Here is a 19,900-nt window from a genome sequence, read left to right on the forward strand (position 1 = left end):
TATTATGTATGTATGAATGAGATAGGTGTGGATAAATAAATGGGAGAATGTGCATATATTATGTGTTTATGTATGGGTGTGTGGATAAATCAATGGGAGAATGTACCTGTATTATGCATGCACTAATGGGATGGGTGTGTGGATAAATTAATGGGAGAGAGTGCATGTATAATGTATGTATGTAGTATGGATGTATAGATAAATGAATGGGAGATTGTGCATGTATTATGTTTATATGTGTATGTAAGTATGGGTGTATGGATAAATGAGTGGGAGAGTGTGCATGTGTTATGTGTATATGTGTATGTATGGATGGGTGTATAGATAAATGAGTGGGAGATTATGCACGTATTATGTTTATATCTGTATGTAAGTATGGGTGTATGGATAAATGAGTGGGAGAGTGTGCATGTGTTATGTGTATATGTGTATGTAAGTATGGGTGTATGGATAAATGAGTGGGAGAGTGTGCATGTGTTATGTGTATATGTGTATGTAAGTATGGGTATACGGATAAACGAGTGGGAGAGTGTGCATGTATTATGTGTATATGTGTATGTATGGATGGGTGTATGGATAAATGAGTGGGAGAGTATGCATGTATTATGTGTATATGTGTATATGTATGTATAGGTATATGGATAAATGAGTGGGAGAGTGTGCATGTATTATGTGTATATGTGTATGTATGGATGGGTGTATGGATAAATGAGTGGGAGATTATGCACGTATTATGTTTATATCTGTATGTAAGTATGGGTGTATGGATAAATGAGTGGGAGAGTGTGCATGTGTTATGTGTATATGTGTATGTAAGTATGGGTGTATGGATAAATGAGTGGGAGAGTGTGCATGTGTTATGTGTATATGTGTATGTAAGTATGGGTATATGGATAAATGAGTGGGAGAGTGTGCATGTATTATGTGTATATGTGTATGTATGGATGGGTGTATGGATAAATGAGTGGGAGAGTATGCATGTATTATGTGTATATGTGTATATGTATGTATAGGTATATGGATAAATGAGTGGGAGAGTGTGCATGTATTATGTGTATATGTGTATGTATGGATGGGTGTATGGATAAATGAGTGGGAGAGTATGCATGTGTTATATGTATATGTGTATGTATGTATAGGTATATGGATAAGTGAGTGGGAGAGTGTGCATGTGTTATGTGTGCATGTATGGATGGGTGCACGGATAAATGAATAGATGTCTTGTCGTTATTTTAAAAAGATTTGGATGGGCAAATGAAGTATGCACTTAAATCTCTGCCTGTGCACTAATGGCCCTGGATGAGAAAGGGAGCACATTGGGTCATCTTCATGGTTGGCAGGGGTTGTTCTTGGAATGGTCAAGCCACGTGCAGGAAGGAGGGCATTTTTAAAATATTACTGCTGGATTTTTATCGGAAAAATTTTAAAGCTGTTGGTAATTATCTTGGTTTCAGTGAATAAAACTTCCCTGGAGTCAACCTTAAAAGGGCAAATACTTCTGAAGGCAGGACACACACCCATAGGATACACAGTCTATTTTGTGTTGCTGTAACAGAACACTGAGGCTGGGTAATTTGTTTTTAAAAGTTTATTGGGGCGTGGGTGTGGTGGCTCAAGCCTGTAATCCCAGCACTTTGGGAAGCTGAGGCCGGCGGATCACGAGGTCAGGAGATCGAGACCATCCTGGCTAACACAATGAAACCCCGTCTCTACTAAAAAATACAAAGAATTAGCTGGGCATGGTGGTGGGCGCCTGTAGTCCCAGCTACTCGGGAGGCTGAGGCGGGAGAATGGGGTGAACCTGGGAGGTGGAGTGAGCCGAGATCGCGCCACTGCACTCTAGCCTGGGTGACGGAGTGAGACTCCATTTAAAAAAAGAAAAAAAAAAGTTTATTTGGCTCATGATTCTGGAGGCGGGAAGTCTAAGAAGCACAGTGCCGGGATCTGCTATGGTGGCTCCAGCGGCTCCAGTGAGGGCCTCCTGCTGCCCCACAACATGGTAGAGAACTGGGCGTGTGCGGAAACGGACCTAGCACGGGAGGCAGCCTTGCTTTATAACATTTACTCTCACTGGAACTAGTCCATTCCAGTTTAACCAACCAGCAGCCGTGGTTATTAGCAAGAATCTACCCAGTCCTTCCAGAAAGACATGAGTCTATCTTAACAACCTCATCACCTATTTTTAAAAGATTTTTTATTATTCTATTTTTTATAGAGACAGGATCTCACCATGTTGTCCAGGCTGGTCTTGAACTCCTAAGCTCAAGCGATCCTCTGACCTCGGCCTCCCAAAGTGCTGGGATTACAGGCATGAGTGCTGCCCCCAGTCATTAATCACCTCTTAAAGGCCCCACCTCCCAACATCATTGCACTGGCTTTTACGCTTCAACACGAGTTTTGAGGAGATCATCCACATCTAAACCACAGCTCCAGAGTGTGACCTAAGTGTCAGGAAGCAGTGCAGCCTCAGACTGTGAAGATCCTGATGGCTGTGTGTGGTGGCCTCGTCATCTCACCCTGCCACCTGGCTTTCCTTGCATCTGTGTCTTCTTCATAACTCGAGAGCACTGACACTTCATGGCCTCAGTCCCACACACCAGCAGAGGCTAAGATGTGTCTCATTCAATTCCTAATTCCTAAGAGAGAGATTCTGCCTTGCACAGGGCCAGATGTTCACCTGGGTCAAAAAGTAGCAAATAAACCACAAACAACCCCTGCTCCCAAACAAGACAAGGCAAGGCCCCATGGAGAAGGCAGAGCTGTGTGAAGGGGGAGCTCCATGGTGGGCACATGGCTGCTGGGCTTCCCCTGGGGGTCAGAGGAGGAGATTGCAGAGAGAACAGGATCTTCAGGGCCTGGAGAGGCAGCCCTGAGAGGTTTTCTGCAGTTATATGAGATGCAGAGAAGGAACTGTGCAGAAATGTGATAAATTAAAAAAAAAAAAAAGCAATGACAAAACAACCAAGCCCCTCCAGGTCCTCCCTAAAGTGTTTTCTCTCTCATGATTCTCTGATCAGTCCTGGGTCATTAAATGCAACTGATGATTTGGTGTAAGATGAGGTTTCTGCTTTGGGTACCCCCTCGGTGTTAGTCCGTTCTCACGCTGCTATGAAGAAATATCTGAGACTGGGTGACTTATAAAGAAAAGAGGCTTAATTGACTCACAGTTCCTCATGGCTTGGGAGGCCTCAGGAAACTTACAGTCATGGCAGAAGGCACCTCTTCACAGGGCGGCAGGACAGAGTGAGTGCCAGCAGGGGAAATACCAGGTGCTTCTAAAACCATCAGATCTCATGAGACTCAGTCACTATCATGAGGACAGCATGGGGGAAACCACCCCCGTGATCCAATCACCTCACTCCCTCGACACTTGGGGATTACAATTCGAATGAGATTTGGGTGTGGACACGAAGCCAAACCATATCACCCTCTCCCACAAGAGAGTTGAAACAACACCGTGTCCCTAAGCCACTCACCTCATACTCTTCTTATGCAGGCACCAAGGAAATCAGTGCCGGTGTCGATGAACAAGGCAACATCTACCTGGGCTTCGACTGCCAGGAAATGACAGACGCGTCTCAGTTCACCTGGTGTAAATCCTACGAGGAGATTGCAGATGATGAGAGGTTTAAAATCGAAACCGTGGGGGATCAGTAAGTCAGGCCTGGAAGTTGGATACTGGAAACTTTTAGAAGTTCCTGCAAACAGAAATGATCGACATTCACCTACTCTTCTTCCTTTTTAGCTCCAAGCTGTACTTAAAGAATCCGGATAAGGAAGATTTAGGGACTTACTCTGTGTCTGTAAGTGATACAGACGGAGTGTCCTCCAGTTTTGTTCTGGACCCAGAAGGTAATATTTATATGGCAGAACCTTGCCTGTTTTGGTTTTATCACACTTTCAAAGATTGACACCAACATAGAAAAGACTTACTTGCTTAGAAAAAAGACGTATGTTTGCAGGAGGCTGGCGGTGGGGGCTATGTATATAAGCCAAAACTTACTTTAGAAATTAAACAAACTCTAAAGTTTATACTGTTTCCACCAAGTAGTCTCTGTTCCTGATATATTGCTTGTATAGCCTTCAACTTGTACGTTTAAAGTTGAGTCTTAGCCACATTTTAATCGTTTGGTATGCAGAGGGTAACATATTAGCTAAGAAATCCATGAAATTAATGAGAGACCTACGGATGGAAGAGTCTTCCCTTCCTTCCAACACTGAGAAGTCTGATAATCAAAGAAAAATTTTTTTATGCATGTAAAATAATTTTAACTGCCAAAGTGAAAACCTGCTGCTCTCTTACATATGGAAGACAGCAGAGAAAAGTGAGAAAAGTCTGTTTGGTAATCAAGGGGAAAAACAATAGTTTTCTTAGGTAGGTTCACAGGTCTGAGTTCACCAGGCACACAGTCTCAGGCAGGCAGGGCTGATTTTTTTAAACTGCCTGGCATCACGTGTATTTGTGTGGCCCCTCATTTTCCCCACCCACAGGGCAGCGTCAGCCTTAGACATTTTTAAATGAAGGGGCAGTGATGCAGCGTGAACTCATAGGGCTGGATGGTATCCGCAGATCTCTGGGTTTCTTTGGGTCTTTAAGGCATTTGAGTTTCCAAAAGTTTTCTATTAAAGTGCTCTCCAGGGATGGCATAAATGATCTCCAGGGATGCCCTATGATTTACAAGCAGATCCTTTAGTTATCAATCACTGTCCTGGTTGATATCATGCAGAGGCTGTGATCTGAGAGCATCCGACCCAGGATGGGTGCTGTGGGCTGGGCAGGTACCCACGGAGGGGGCAGCCAGAATCACACTCTCGGCTTCTGGAGTGTGCAGGTCTGGCTCAATGTTGGTGAAATTCGGGAAAACTCATGCACATTTAACAAGACACAGCCGGACAAATGAGGAGGCTGCACTGTCTCACCTTTCTGGGGTCCTCAGTTCACCACTCACAGGCATGGCGGGGAAAGACCCAAAATCCACTTGCATGCTTTTAAAGCAGCCTCTGCTGGCCCTGCTTCCAGGGTCTTGACCCAGTTTTGTACCTTCACAACATCCTGAAGGAATTCTGAAAAGCTTTGCATTCCTCTGCACCATTTCAAAGTTTCCATCTTAATTTTAACTATTTTAAATATTTGCAAAAGAAAAAATTCCACCTTCTCTTATATTGTGTATATATTGTGTATATATACTTCAAATATATTTGAGGCAAAACTTTGCAGTTGAAGATTTAGCTCATTCCATGTATGGAAATTCCTACCAGAAGATTGAACTGGGAAAGCCAGTCCTCCCTGTGAAACCAGCTGCCAATGTGAATTTACTTTTGGTCAGAAAAACCTAACTTCATTTTTCCATTTTGAATAGACATGTTCTTGAAGGCCTTGGAGACCACCATCTTGTTTCTGATTCTAATTTTAAGAAGGAAGGAGAAAAAATGAAGTGGCTTAGAGCCCAGATTTTCTTACCTTGCTCTTGGGACTTTCTCAGGATTGCAAAATGCAGTGTATTTTGTTTATTTATTTATCTTTTTGTTTTCATTCTTCCTTCCTGTTTTTTTCAAATTCATGGTAATACACTATAGTGATGAAATGAGCGGCATGTATATCTTTCTTTAATGAGATTGAAGAAGGAAATCTTGAGAGGGGAAGGAAAGTCACAGGCCACAAGCATGTTCTCAGCCAGTCCAATCAATTTTAGGAAAGAGCTCACATTAAGTGCAAGGATCTGGAAAAGACTCCCTTTAACCTTTCGTCTTCCAAATCCTCCCATATTCCAGGGATATACCTACCCCTGCCCCCAATTTCTTTGCCCCCATGACTGTGCCCTGCCTTGTCCTCAGCTGCCCCTGTACTAGGTGGGTTCTTTAAATGGTGAAGGTTAAAGCTGTCCTCTATGTCCCTCAGACTTGTAGTTTAAATTCCTTTCGTGTCCTCCAATTAAATCCTGGGGGTTTCCAATCTTGCTCGTGTGTAGCCTTGCTGTTGTCTACAAACTTCTCTATGTGCAGGTCCAGATGAATTGAAATACTTTTTCTTCGTTTTAGAGCTCGAGCGTTTGATGGCATTGAGCAATGAAATAAAGAACCCCAGTAAGTAAGCCTCCAGCCCTGCCCCTCTGCTTGCAGCTGCTGGCTGGAGGGCCGTGTTCATTAATGCATGAGCTCTTGAAGGAACAGCTTTGGGGAAAGGATGTCCTCATTTCCTGATCCCAGCTTACAGGATTGAAACCTATTGATTTAAAACAAATATTAGCTTATATTATAGCTTGTTGAAACTTGTATTGCATACAGAATGATTAGAATTTTGGGTTTAGTATAGCTGTTCCTAATCCAAGTGAGATCCAAGATTTCATTTCCTATCAAGTGAAATCTTCTGTTATTGAATTGCATTAAATATAGAAAGAATCCAGGCATCTTTACTCATCGAACACATCCGGAAAGCTAACTGAGAACTCACGTGATACGAGGCTTTAGAGGCAACAACAGGCCAACTCAAGTTTTATTTTTTATTTTTGGCTTCCATAATCTAATACTCCAGGGTTTCAAATTCTCAAAAATTTAATAACTAGGATTGATATTTCCCTACAATTTGCATGTATTCTTCCTCACAAGGATTCATGCATTATTGACTTGCGATTTCTTTTCTTCCTGTAGCAATTCCTCTGAAATCGGAATTAGCTTATGAGATTTTTGATAAGGGGCGGGTTCGCTTCTGGCTCCAGGCTGAGCGCTTATCACCAGATGCCAGCTACCGATTTATTGTTAATGACAGAGAAGTCTCTGACAGCGAGGTGAGTTCCTGTGTGAGTGATCTCTGGCTTTGCAGGGAGCCCACTTTTGTTGTGGTAGGTCAGTTACTGAATATCAACACTCTCTGTCTGTTTCCATCCCTTTTTGAGCCTTAAAGATTGGGGCGTGGAAGGTTGACAAGATGAATGGAGATGGTTGATTCTTACTTACAATGTTCAAAGGTTTGATCTGGGTTACAGGAGACATCAAGAGTCTTTAAAATCTGAGCCTGTTGGAATTAAAAATGACTTTGAGCTTGTTTTTGTGAAAAGGTTCAGGTCAGGTGGGGGAAAATATTCTTGATGAATCAGTTCACTTATTCTTGATAATGGTTTTGAAGGTATCTATTTTTTGCTCTATCGTGAGAGAGGCCTCCCTGCATTCTCCCCCCACCGACAGCTTCCCATGGAAGGCATCTATGGGGAATAAGTTTCTGTGGCTTCTCTGCCTGTTTGGGCAGCAATCTTGGTGTGGCAGACTGATCTGACAGTGTGGCTGTAAAGAGTGATGTTCTGGCCAGGCATGGCGGCTCTCACCTGTAATCTCGGCACTTTGGGAGGCCAAGATGGGGGGATTGCTTGATCCCAGGAGTTCAAGACCAGCCTGGGCAACATAAGGAGATCCCATCTCTACAAAAACTTAAGAAATTAGTTGGGCATGGTGGTGCTCACCTGTAGTCCCAGCTACTTAGGAGGCTGATGTGGGAGGATCACTGGAGCCTGAGAGGTCCGAGCTGCAGTGAATTATGATAGAACTACTGCACTCTAGCCTGTGAGACAGCAAGGCTCTGTCTCAAAAAAACAACAACAAAAAAGGCACATGCTCTGTCATGGTCCAGACACAGCCTCGGTTCTGCTTTCGATTGTATAAAATGAATCTTAACAATTATGTCAGGTACTCCTTATTTGTCTGGAGAATATTTGAGAAGCCAATGGTTGTGTTTCGATACATTTCCTCTTTTCTAATTACAGCATGCCTGGGACCCGGTTAAAGGACAGCCCGATTTCATGGGGACTGTATTGTTCAGTGGTGGCTTGGGGCTCTCTCAGAGCCCCCATTTTACTGCTTCTGCCTTTTTCCCTTAATGCCCAGTGTAGACTGTGGTTGGCAACCTTAGCTGTGTACTAAGTCCTCAGTGTTGATTGGTTTGTTCATTACACAAGTTTTAGGGGAACTGTGGGATGCAGGAGCCTCTCATGCTCCCGGGCAGCCCACCTACCATATTTCTAAGCTGGACCCCTCATTGCAGTCCAGCCTTTGTGTCTGATGGGCACTTAGCAGGACTCAGTTAGATGAATGTTGATCAGACAGAAGTCTTGCGTGGTAAGGATCATAGAATTTTCTTCTCCAGTCAGTCTTTCCCATGAGAATCATGACACACTTTAAGACTCACTCCTACATGGGAGAGTTGGCTGGAAAGTAGAAAACATCTAGCTTCTTTTGGGCTGCAAAAAAGCCAATGGTATAACTATTGCCTATGGGAGACTTACTGTCTGATCCAGGTAATTGGAGAAATCTTCTTTGAGCAGAGACCATGCTATGAAATGAAATGGAATTTAGGGGAATTGCATTTTATTTGCAGGATATCTTTTGATGAACACTTCCTGCCTGCTATATAGAGCTTGCTTTCAGGATGGGTGCCCTGGCTCCATGGCTAATTTTTTGGAATATGGCTGTACTATTTCACTTCTTTAATTAGCAATCCACAGGTGACTTTTACATTTGAAGATTGATGCTGTTTTGTGGAAGCCATATAAAAGCCTGTATTTATGGCACTCATAAAATCATTCAACTTCATCTTGCCGCATAATGGCATTAGCAAGAAGCCTAATTATTTTCTAAAACCTGCCCAGACATTGCAGCACAGCAGCTAAGAAAATGGAAAAAGCTGCTATATTGCTAAGAATCTACTCAGTAAGAATCATACCTTTTTCTTACTCAGAGCCAGTTAAAGTGAGTTCCTATCATTCATTCTCTACTCATAGATGTTTGAGGTGAGGATAATGTCATACGAATAAGGACAGTGCATTTATCTGATCAACCTGAAGTTTACTCTTGATATTCGGAAGTAAACACTCCACACTGTAAAGAAACCCAAGGTCCACGGGACGGTGTATCCACTGGAATCTCAGGTCCCTGTCCTGCTCATGGCACCTCCAAAAGCGACGTCAGTCTCCAGGGATGGGGACAAAGTTGTTGTGCTTCCTGCAGTTGAGCCATTTCTTAAAATAATCTCCCTCCCTCAAAAACAGTCTGAGGTCATGCCTTCTCATTCATTTCTGTCTCTTTCTATCATTGTAGATGTACCAATTTCCTGTGCCAGTTTTCTGTTTAGAAAAAGTCTCAGTGATCTTACACAAGTATACATTGTGTGATCTACATCTCTGATATAATATTGGAATTTCTAATTGTGAAGGTGATTTTTGTGTTTATGGGAAATCAAAACCTGGGGTAGGAGTGGAGCAGACTTTATTCACACGTAAAGCCTGAAGGTCAGATTCAGTTAAACAAAAATTGCAGCATCCCCAGGAACTGTTGGGAGCTTGGGCGGTCCTCTTCCTTTCCCAGTGGACGGCAGCACCTAACCTGTACATCACCTGTTGAATATCCACTTAGCCAATGCACCAGCAGCGACAGAACAGTCAGATGTGAAGTTGCCCTTACAGAGACTGTCATGGAGTCGAAGAAATACACCTTCAATTAGAGGAGGACAGAGAAGAAAGATGGAACCCAGGTTATATTAAAACAGTAGAGTAAACACTCTCAGAATTCAGAGAAGGCAGAGAGTTGAAGAGGCTGAAGCAGTCAGGAAAGATTTCAAGGGTAGATGGTTATTGAAATGGGTGTTAAGGAGGTAGAAATGGTGGGTCGGGGGGGTGGGGGTCAGGGATGGGAGGGAGAGAATGAGACATTCCAAGCTGCTCAAGTGCACAGAGAGTGGGGAATGATCAGGGAATAGTGACACAGGGAAGTGGAGGGGTGGGCTCAACGGAGGGGGCTGTTTGCCTGAGTGATCTTAGGAAATATTGTTGGGGAATAGGAATGGGGTCGGAAGATACAGACTTTGAATGTCAGGCAGAAGAACTTAGAAACAATGCTGAAGAAAATGAACACAGAGAAACTGAACCAAGTGGCCAGTTTGCTAATATTCATCTTCTAAAGCCTCTCCATTGGCACTAGCATTTGCAATATCAAAACAGAAATGTAAACTCAGAGATAAAGAAGAACATTGTGAAAATAAATGCACGTGATTTATCAGAAGAAGGTTGCTGATTTTCTGGCTAAACTTACGTTGTCACCTGCCGATAGAAATTCTCTGTAGTATTGCTGCTAAGGCAAGGGCTGTAAGAGGAGTGTGGTTCCAAGGGCTGACGGGGTCTCCTCCCGCTACGCCTGCCTCATTTGCTGAGCACCACAGGTTATTAGTTTTTTGTTTTGCTCATGTGGCTCCAAGAGCCTCCCTGGGTCCTGGGTAAGATCATTATTCAGGCTGGAAAGCCTTTGCCCCAATTCCAGCTGAGATCGATCCGACAGGTAGATGCAGATCTGCAGAAAATATTGACAGCAGCTGAGACTGCCATATTGCTAACGCTGGGCACGAGGAAGCTGAGGCCGGGCATCCACACTCCCGTGATTCTATGGTGGCATGGCTGGGGCGAGTCCCACGTTGGACATTGGATGCCCTCGACGCCGTCCTGCCCTGCATTACTGCTGCATTTAGGACGAGTCACACACTGGGATGTGGTCCTTCTACCGTCAAGACCCTGCTCGATGTCAGACACTGTATCATCCAGGTGGAGTACAATGCAATCCACTAGCAGCCATAACACCTTTCAGTATCTGTTAGCGCATCCCAAACGCTGAGTGAGCAGAGGCATGGGGAAGGTGAGCTGGGAGCAGGCAACGGCCTTGGGAGGCCTCTACCCCAGATGCTGCCTGGGGTGGGGTTTCTGTGCCCAGGGTGTGGCTGCACCAGGGCAGGGAGGTCAAAAAGGGTGGTACAGGGGTTTAGCTGTTGAAGAAAGGGAGGTGACAGGTGTAACCAGGGATGGAGGAAGGACTGACTGGGACAGGTTCATAGTTTCAGCCGATGACTGATCTGGTGGGGAAGGTCTCAGTTGATCAAGAAGGCTTCTCAGGTCTGCACTAGGAAGGACGCTCCGGTCCTGACCACATTTGCGGGCTCTCACCTAGAAGGATAATTGTCTTCCAAAATTGCTCAGTGCCACTCAGTAGTGTCAGAGACCACAGCCACCTCAACGCCACAGATGGCAGGGTGAGCTAAGCCCCCTCCAGCTGACTTTCTCATCAGAACCTTGACGGACGTGTGTTTGGTGTTTCTCACTGCCAGGCATGATGCTGGGCATGGCATGAGGCTGCAGGGATGAGTAAGGCCGTGCCTGCTCTCAGGGGCTCATTGTCTAGCTAGACAGACAGATGGCAGGAGGACACGTGGGCTGGGGAGGGTGCTCCCGAGGGCAGGGGTCCTGCTGGGGGAGGGGAGGCAGAGCTGTGGAAACCCCAGAAAACACCAAGCCTCACCCCGGGGCGTCAGGGAAGTCTCCTTTGGAGCCAGTCACAAGGGCTGCATTCGGGTGAGGTGGCCACGACAAGGGTGAGCAGAAGCTGCACTGTTGGAGAGAGGCCAGCAAGCTCAGAACTGTGGGGCATGGCCCTCAGGGAACTGCAAGGAATGACATGTATCCCTGCATTCATCCCCAAAGCAGCAGACAGGCAGGTAGTCCAGGCTTCTGTGGACTGTTCCTGTGATACAGTGTAACCTAGAAATCATGAAGCGATGCAATTTAATGTTCTCAGAGCAACCAACAGCCTCCCAATCTTTCTCTCATCTTAGCAACAAGATAGCTGCACTGCAGGCAGGAAGGGGGAATTGTGTGGGCAAATGTTTGTAGTTTGTTTGTATGCATTATACATGACAAAATTTCTTTTTTCCCCCTTTTTTTGAGACAGAGTCTCACTCTGTTGCCCAGGCTGGAGCGCAGTGACATGATCTCGACTCACTGCAACCTCTGCCTCCCGAGTTCAAGCAATTCTCATGCCTCAGCCTTCTGAGTAGCTGGGATTACAGGCATGCGCCACCATGCCCGGCTAATTCTTGTATTTTTAGTAGAGATGGGGTTTCACCATGTTGGCCAAGCTGGTCTTGAACTCCGTGATCTGCCCACCGTGGCCTCCCAAAGTGCTGGGATTACAGGTGTGAGCCACTGCACCCAGCCCAACAAAATTTCTTTTTTCTTTTTCTTTTTTTGAGACAGGGTCTTTCTCTGTTGCCCAAGCGATCCTCTTGCCTCAGCCTTCTCTGTAGCTGGGACCACAGGGATGTGACACATTTATATACTGCTACACAGGAAAACTTGTTTTCAGAATTACAAAAAAGAGATGGTCTAATATATTAAGAACATATATTGGCAAAGACCAATACCATATGAAATTGGTTTGAAACAGTTCTAAAAATTACGCAGGCTGATTGATGTTTTGAAAGGTTTCATTAGAATTAGAGTTATTTAAGTGAAAAAGTGAAATTTAAGTACTAATATTAATTTATAATAATTTTAATAATTATCAAGAGGCACAAAAAGGTAAAAATATCAAGCCCCCAAATAAGGAAACCAGCAAAAACAAACAAACAAACAAACAAAACATAAAAAAGAGAACTAAGCATTAATAAAGGTAGGGGAAAATGGTTTTAGTGAAGTTAAAAAGTTAATAAATAAACATCACAAAATCAGAGGGAAACAAAAGATCAAATTCGCTCAATTCATCTGTGTGTTAGAGAAACACTTGTTCTTTGACTTGTAGGATTACCTAAAAAACACATTCGTATGTATCTGTGCATGTACTGTAGAATAAAATGAAACATTTTAAAAAATAAATCAAAAGTGATCAAAAAACTCAACACCTGTTGGAGGTCCATTTATCTGTTCCTCACCTGAAACCCCTGCACCCTGATGGACCACAGCAGGCTGGGGCTTGTGGGTGCTGTGTCCCGGGAGCTGAAGATGACAGTGGCTGTGGGGATTGCCTGTTGTTGCTATCCATCTGGGATTTTGTCATCAGCTGGCGATCGTTATAATTCATATCAATTGCATATCATTTTATTTTCTCCTGTGAATTTTATCTGCTTCATGTTACTAACTCATTCTTGGGTAGGTGTGGAGTCTCTGCCTAGAAGGTCCCTGGTTTGGACTGTCAGATCTCCTCACATAGCCAGGCTTTGTCACTGAGTGACAGCTCATACCCACTGTTTGATCCTTGTTCACCCAGAGGTTTCCTTGATAAAATTTCATTTTGGTTTCTTCCTGTCATAATCCCTTAAGATCTCATGACTGATGCTATTGTTAAATGTTGTGAGGGAAAACTAGGAGAGATTTCCTTGTATAATTCTCCATTTCCTTGTTTTCCTTGCAGATACACAGAATTAAATGTGACAAAGCTACTGGCATTATTGAGATGGTGATGGATCGATTTAGTATTGAAAATGAGGGGACCTACACTGTGCAGATTCATGATGGGAAAGCCAAAAGTCAGTCTTCTCTAGTTCTTATTGGAGATGGTATGCTATATTGAATATTTCCACATGTCCATACAAGATAATTCAAATGAAATTCTTTTGACTGGAGAGAAGCAAATATGTTTCATATATTTTTTTTAAATATTGAATTTAGCATTCAAGACTCTGCTGGAAGAGGCTGAGTTTCAAAGGAAAGAATTTCTCAGGAAACAAGGTGAGTCACTGACCGGCTCTCCTGCCCCCAGCATAAAGCAAAGACTTACAATTGAAGTGTTTGTCAGAAGCAGATCTTACATGATCCCAAGCAACCCTAAAGGCTGTTTTAAATGATTAAGAGGTTAGGCCAGGCCAGGCCTGGTGGCTCACGCTTGTAATTCCAGTATTTTGGGAGGCCGGGGTGGGAGGATCACCAGAGCCCAGGAGTTCAAAACCAGCCTGAGCAACATAGGGAGACCCTGTGTCTAAAAAAAAAAAAAAAAAAAAAAAATCAAAAGCAGCTGGGCATGTTGGTGCATGCCTGTAGTCCTAGCTTGATCCCAAGGTTGAAGCTGGAATGAGCTATGATCGTGCCACTGCACTTCAGCCTGGGCAACAGGTGAGACCCCGTCTCAAAAGAAAAAAAAAAAAAGACCATTGCCATTTTTTAGCACTAGAAATGTGTATACTTTTCTGTTCTTTGTCGTTTACATGTATTTTGCCTGCATTTTTAAAAACGCTTCTACCTTTAAAAGCCCCAGACTCGTCTGTTTAATGTTCACATTTCCTGTTATTGTCTTAAGTCAAAGAAACCATCAATCTAACCAGGCTCTGTGGCTGACTTGCTAACTCCTCTCTTCTATACGCTGCTGGGAGGCAGTTCTTCCGAAACACTTATTTCTTTTAGGCGCCCCTTTGCATAAAATGCTTCAATAGCCCCATAAAGCATGCACCAGATAAACGCAGGCTTTCCACAATCTGCACCCACCACTTAGCCAGATCTTATTTCCCACCATGAGGACAACCTCCTGGATGGGCTGGACCGATTTCTTCACCTTGCCCCTTTCCTGGCACCCTGTCTCTGTCGTCTTGTCTCTCCTGAGGTCTTTCCAATTCCAAGTCCAAAGTGGGTCTTCCCATCTCCCTGTGGCCTTCTCTGCTGCAGGGGCCCAGGCTGTTCCTTTCACGGGCTCTGAGCCTTTGTGAGGGGCTGGATGTTACCCTGCACTCGGAGGACAGGCTGGCTCTTCCATCATTTGTTGAAATCCTAACATTTCTTATGAGGCTGAGCACCTCATAGATGCGTGGGGCTTACCAACTGCATAGGAAAGGAACCTGCTTTATAGCCGGGGAGTGAAGAGGAAAGTGTGCCTCTAGCTTTAAGGTCCAGACGAAGTCCAGCAATTTTAATGAAAAGAATAAAGAATGGGGGTGGAGGAGGTGGGGGCTTCATTTGGCTTTGAAATGTAGAGAAGGCAGTAGAGGCTATTCCTATCACCAGGAAATTGTTCATTCTACTTAAGATTGTGGGAGCTTTTAAACTTTCTAACTACAAACAATATATTTTAAATAGATTGCTTTTACAAATACATGTTAACTAGATACAAAGGAAAATGGATACATTTTAGATTCTCAAACATACCCCAAGGATTTATTCAAAGAATTTTTTTTTTTTTTGAGATGGAGTCTTGCTCTGTTGCCCAGGCTGGAGTGCGGTGGTGCGATCTCGGCTTACTGCAAGCTCCGCCTCCTGGGTTCACACCATTCTCCTGTATCAGCCTCCCGAGTAGCTGTGACTACAGGTGCCCACCACCACGCCCAGCTAATTTTTTTTGTATTTTTAGTAGAGACGGGGTTTCACCATGTTAGCCAGGATGGTCTCCATCTCCTGACCTCGTGATCTGCCTGCCTCGGCCTCCCAAAGTGCTGGGATTACAGGGGTGATCCATCGCGCCCGGCCTCAAGAAACATTTTTATATATGGGACTTCTATACTTCTTGAGAAAAATTAGAATATGAAGTATGAAACATAAAATCAAAACATTAATTTTTATTATTTTTCATTGTTTTTATTTCTAATAGTCACAAATATTTTACTTATTTCTACATTATGAACATTTTTTGGCCAACTTTGTAGGATGTATTTATGTATATGAAAGAAGTGAACACATACTTTCCAAATCTGCTTTGTATTTTTGCATTGAATGGCAAAAGGGTATTAGTGTATGACTTATTCCTATATGTATTTTAAATAAAAATGATTAACATTTTTTAAAGACATATATAAACCTGTCTTTGATTTTGAATGCTATCTAAAGAAAATGTGTTTTACAAAATTGCTAGGTCAAACTGTTGTTTCTTTATCTCATATCTATTCTCTTATTTAAAGGTATTATTTACCATGTTATCAAATGTTCAGTTAGACATATACTTTGGGAAACAAAATATAATTATTTCAATAGCCTCCTTTCTGAAGAGCATAGATATGTCAGTAAGAAAGAGCCATCAGACGTACGCTCCTACCAGGAAGCACAGATTCCAGTGGAGAATCAGTGTTAACACGTGTCAACATCCCAGGCCTGAAAACTATCTCAGTTGCATTCTGCACAGCTATTGTCTTCTGCCAAAAATGCACATTCTTATGTATTATATATACACACCATGCATATATGCGTAGGTATATATATAATAGCTATATATTTATTTGTTTACTTTTTCTTTTTTAAACGTTGTTTTCCCTTTTTCCCTCCTTAGGCCCTCATTTTGCTGAGTACTTGCACTGGGATGTCACCGAAGAATGTGAAGTTCGACTTGTTTGCAAGGTGAGAAACCCGGTTCTAACAGGGAAACAATAAATCTCATTCTGGTTCCCATCAGAGAGGCCTTTCAGGGAGCAGCTGTGGCCAGATCTGCGATGCTGGTGAGGAAACGTGTGGTGTCTGCATAGCTGTGGATGGGTGGAGTGGCTTTTGGGTCCTATGGACTTTTTAGTACTTGGACTTCAGTGCTTGTCTTTTCTTCTTCATGAAAAGATTACAGTGTAGTGGGATGCAACGGAAGGTTGGATTATAAAAATTTTACTTAAACGATTATTAAGTGAGTTTATGAGAAAGTGTGCCCTGGCGAAATACACCTGGAAGTGCTGCTCATATGAGTTCATCAGGAAAGGAAAGGCATACTTTGGAGACAAGATACTTCTTTCAGTTTCATTTAACAATGTAGTAATGAAATATGTTTTATTACTAAATATAAAAATCCGTTTTTTAAGCAGCAAACCTTCAATTTAATAACTGCCTACTATTTGTCTCAGGATGAGGGGATGGGGGAAAAAGATCAATAATGCATTATTTTTACCCCCCAACTAGTTTCTTATTGTCTACTGGATAAGAGAGAAAAGTAAACAGATAGTTTCAATAAAGAGATGATTCCTGAGCTGCGTGTGCCAAGGGGACTAAGAATTATGCAGGCCAGTGAGTGGGAAAAGATGGTTCTAGGAAGATCCAGCAGCAGGGAGGGACAGAGAAGCTGAACTGTGCACTTAAAAATAAAAACAATAAAAAACCCAAGGCTGGTGGGCAAGTGGGGCATTCCCCTGCAGGACCCAGAGGCTGGCCATGGTCTGAGAGGGTACAGAGCACCTGAGGGCTGTTAGTGCAGTGACACGGGCTGCTTGCTGACAAGGAAGGCTGGAGGTGGCAGGGCTGGAGGATGATGCTTCAGTAGGCTGCTGAGAGATGGTAACTCCAGCAGGGCAGTTTCATATCCACAGAGAGAAGGAGATTTAGGATACACATCCAGCAGTTAAAACCAGCAGGGGCTGGCAAGTAGCTGGGTGTGGGTGAGAGGGAAGTGTATTGGAGGACCGAGTGGGTGTGATATTACTCGAGATCAGCACTGTATGGGGAGGGCCAAGTTTCAGGGTTTTGAGAATACATTCAATTTCACAAAGATTTAGTTATATCTGTGGAATGGGCAGTAAGGCATAACCAGCTCACAACAGGACATGTGAACCTGGCAGCAATGGGAAAGTCAACTGGAGCACGTGGATTCATGAGATACCGTGTGTGGATTCATGAGGTACCGGGAATGCTTGGCTGTGGACATGATGCAAGTGGGTCAAGCTGCCAAAGGACAGCCTTTAGAGATAGGAACGTCACAAACAATTGGGGCATTCTGGAAAATTCAGATTGTCAGAGGAGAAGAGGAGAGCAGCTCCGGGATTATTGAGCAGAAACTCTCAGAGAGGTCAGAGGGAAAGCAAGTGACTTGGTGGCCGCTGGCAGGGAGGGACTTCGGAGTGAAGCGCTGCATGGCCGGGTGAGGAGGGGCGGCTGGAGGCAGCATAGGCTGGGTGCTGGGCTTTCCAACCCCACTCCGTGGCAAGATGGGGTCTCTATGTGGTGGGCTGAGGAGATGGGACACAAGGGGGGATACGAGCAGGAGCCCGCTGCCCTCTGAGGTGCTCAGCTGGCAGTGAGGGAGAGAGAGGGGAGTCAGGGCGGCTTTGTCTTTCTTTCTGGATGGGGACACTCAATCCTATTTATAGGCAGAGGGGTCAGTGGAAGAGGAGTCACAGGTGAAGGAAGGCGAGGGCATGGGGGTGCAGGAGGGGCAGTGCTGGCCTGGAGGGGGATGAGACCAGGAGGTCAGCACAGCCATGCAAGGGGCTGCTTGGCCCCCAGGGCAGCTCCCTGTGAAGGACAATGAGGGGGCGGCGGGAATGCCAAAAATCAGGGCAGAGCAAGCGGCAGATCCGTCAGTGCAGCCCGTTGGTTTCACACTTTTTCCAGTGAAGGGTTGGAAGGTGTTGAAGATGAGGAAGGTAGCCCACGGCGCGGGGAGTGGAAGGAGTGGGCTGTGATTGCCACTGAAGGAGGCACGACAGCAGCTCCTTATTAAGAATGGAAATCATTGTTGTGTGCACCAACGTGGAGATAGCTCGTAGTGGCCCACATAGGGGCGTTGGGGTTGATTTTTCCAGACGTGGCCAGTGACCTGGTGTGAGTCAGGGGACAGACTCATGATTGGGGTCTTGCTGGATGGATGTTGCAAGAAGGGAAGATGGAATAGGAACTTTGGGTCTCGCTTAACTGTCGTTAGTTGGTCAACCAGCTGTCTAAGTTAAGCAGGAAAGTGAGGCCAGGCGGGATAAATGGAGAGGAGGCAGGGCTAAGCCTTGGTGATCTCCACTGAGCCACCTCAGCGGGGACACTGGGGTGTGAGCTTGTTGATGCGCTTAAGTGTCAGGTGGGGACCTGCCGTGAAGAGGAAGTGCGTGCCTGTGGAGCGGAGGTCTGCAGTGCACTCGGGAGTGGACCAGGGCACGGGGATTTGCAGGAGGATGGGGCATGGGGGTTTGGAACTAGGTGGGTGTTGAACACACCCTAGATAGGTGCAGGTTGCTCCTAGAAATTTGTGTGATGAAAGGAACCTTTCTTACTATTCTGACCATCCTCAGTATTGGCAATTAATTTGCAATTTGATTTCCTGTATATATTATATATATATATTTTAATTGCCAATCTAATTGCTTACTGTCTCTTAAATCAATACTGTTTTCCCTTCCTTTCTTCTTGAAAGAAATTTATATATATATAATTGATGATATATTATATATATATATTAGTGATAACTAGAGCTAAGGCTTTGATTCGATAGGTTCGATAACATAGTCAAGGTTGTGGTAAATTTATTATAGAAAAATACTTAGATTTATTTTTGGTAGTGAATTTCTTGCACTAGTGTGTTTAAAAGGAAGATTCAGAAATGAAAACATTTTTAAAAGAAGAGAAGGTTACTTGCAAGGAAGCTGCAAGGGAGGTGGTCTTTAGAAGTCTTGCTCAACAAATGAAAAGCATAATGGATATTTAAAGGGAAGAATCCCGCCAGGTGACTGATGATAGCCTGTGTATGTAGTCCATTTATGCTGGAAAAACAACTTTCTCAAATTATTTACCCTACACAGAAAGGTATGTTTCTTCCAAATTTTAGACATCAGCACTGCAAAAATCAGTTCCTTAGGGAGTCAGCAACTCAAAGCCCAGAGCAAGTCAGAGTGACTTGGTTATGGTATCGGTTTATTCGTTTTGTTGTTGTTGTTGTTGTTCTGACCATGCCATACAAGGTGTGTGTACACTCCCAAGGCCAGTGGTGAGACCCCCGAGTTCTGCTTTCCATGGGCTCTGATATCATCTTAGTGGGATAGAACCATCTATAAATATTTAAAATTATTTTAGGTTCCCTGACTAAAGTGATTCATAAATCTTTAAACACAGATATTGGGAAAACTAATATTACTTGAGATTTGAGGGTTTTTTGTGCAATTTAATACATTTGATTTACATACTTGTGTCCCTGTCCAGCCTGTGATTCTGTGCACCATTTTGTCTACAGGGCTTTTCATTTAATAATGTGGTGCAGATGGTTATTTTAAAAATTATTAACATGAAAAAATAGATGGAGAAAAACTTATGCAAGGATACATTCACATTATAACTTCAGAGAAAACCATTTTTAAAAGTTTAAGACACAGAGAAACCATAATCATAAACATAAGAAAATCTGTTAAACATTTCTTACACGGCGGAAGTGGAGAATTAGCGCTGACTGT

General features: G+C 43.8%; 1 protein-coding gene across 1 annotated transcript in view; it reads left to right on the plus strand.

The window, feature by feature from the left end:
* MYOM2 (myomesin 2) overlaps window positions 1–19,900 on the plus strand; it is an 83,575-nt gene that overhangs the window by 39,716 nt on the left and 23,959 nt on the right. Inside the window, exons 17-23 of the mRNA XM_054561155.2 lie at window positions 3,497–3,653; window positions 3,746–3,852; window positions 6,040–6,084; window positions 6,649–6,785; window positions 13,213–13,357; window positions 13,470–13,529; window positions 16,045–16,112. Of these exons, the coding sequence (XP_054417130.2) occupies window positions 3,497–3,653; window positions 3,746–3,852; window positions 6,040–6,084; window positions 6,649–6,785; window positions 13,213–13,357; window positions 13,470–13,529; window positions 16,045–16,112 (719 nt within the window). The remainder of the gene's footprint in view (window positions 1–3,496; window positions 3,654–3,745; window positions 3,853–6,039; window positions 6,085–6,648; window positions 6,786–13,212; window positions 13,358–13,469; window positions 13,530–16,044; window positions 16,113–19,900) is intronic.

Source organism: Pongo abelii, chromosome 7 (genome assembly GCF_028885655.2).
Source record: "Pongo abelii isolate AG06213 chromosome 7, NHGRI_mPonAbe1-v2.0_pri, whole genome shotgun sequence".
NCBI lineage: Eukaryota > Metazoa > Chordata > Mammalia > Primates > Hominidae > Pongo > Pongo abelii.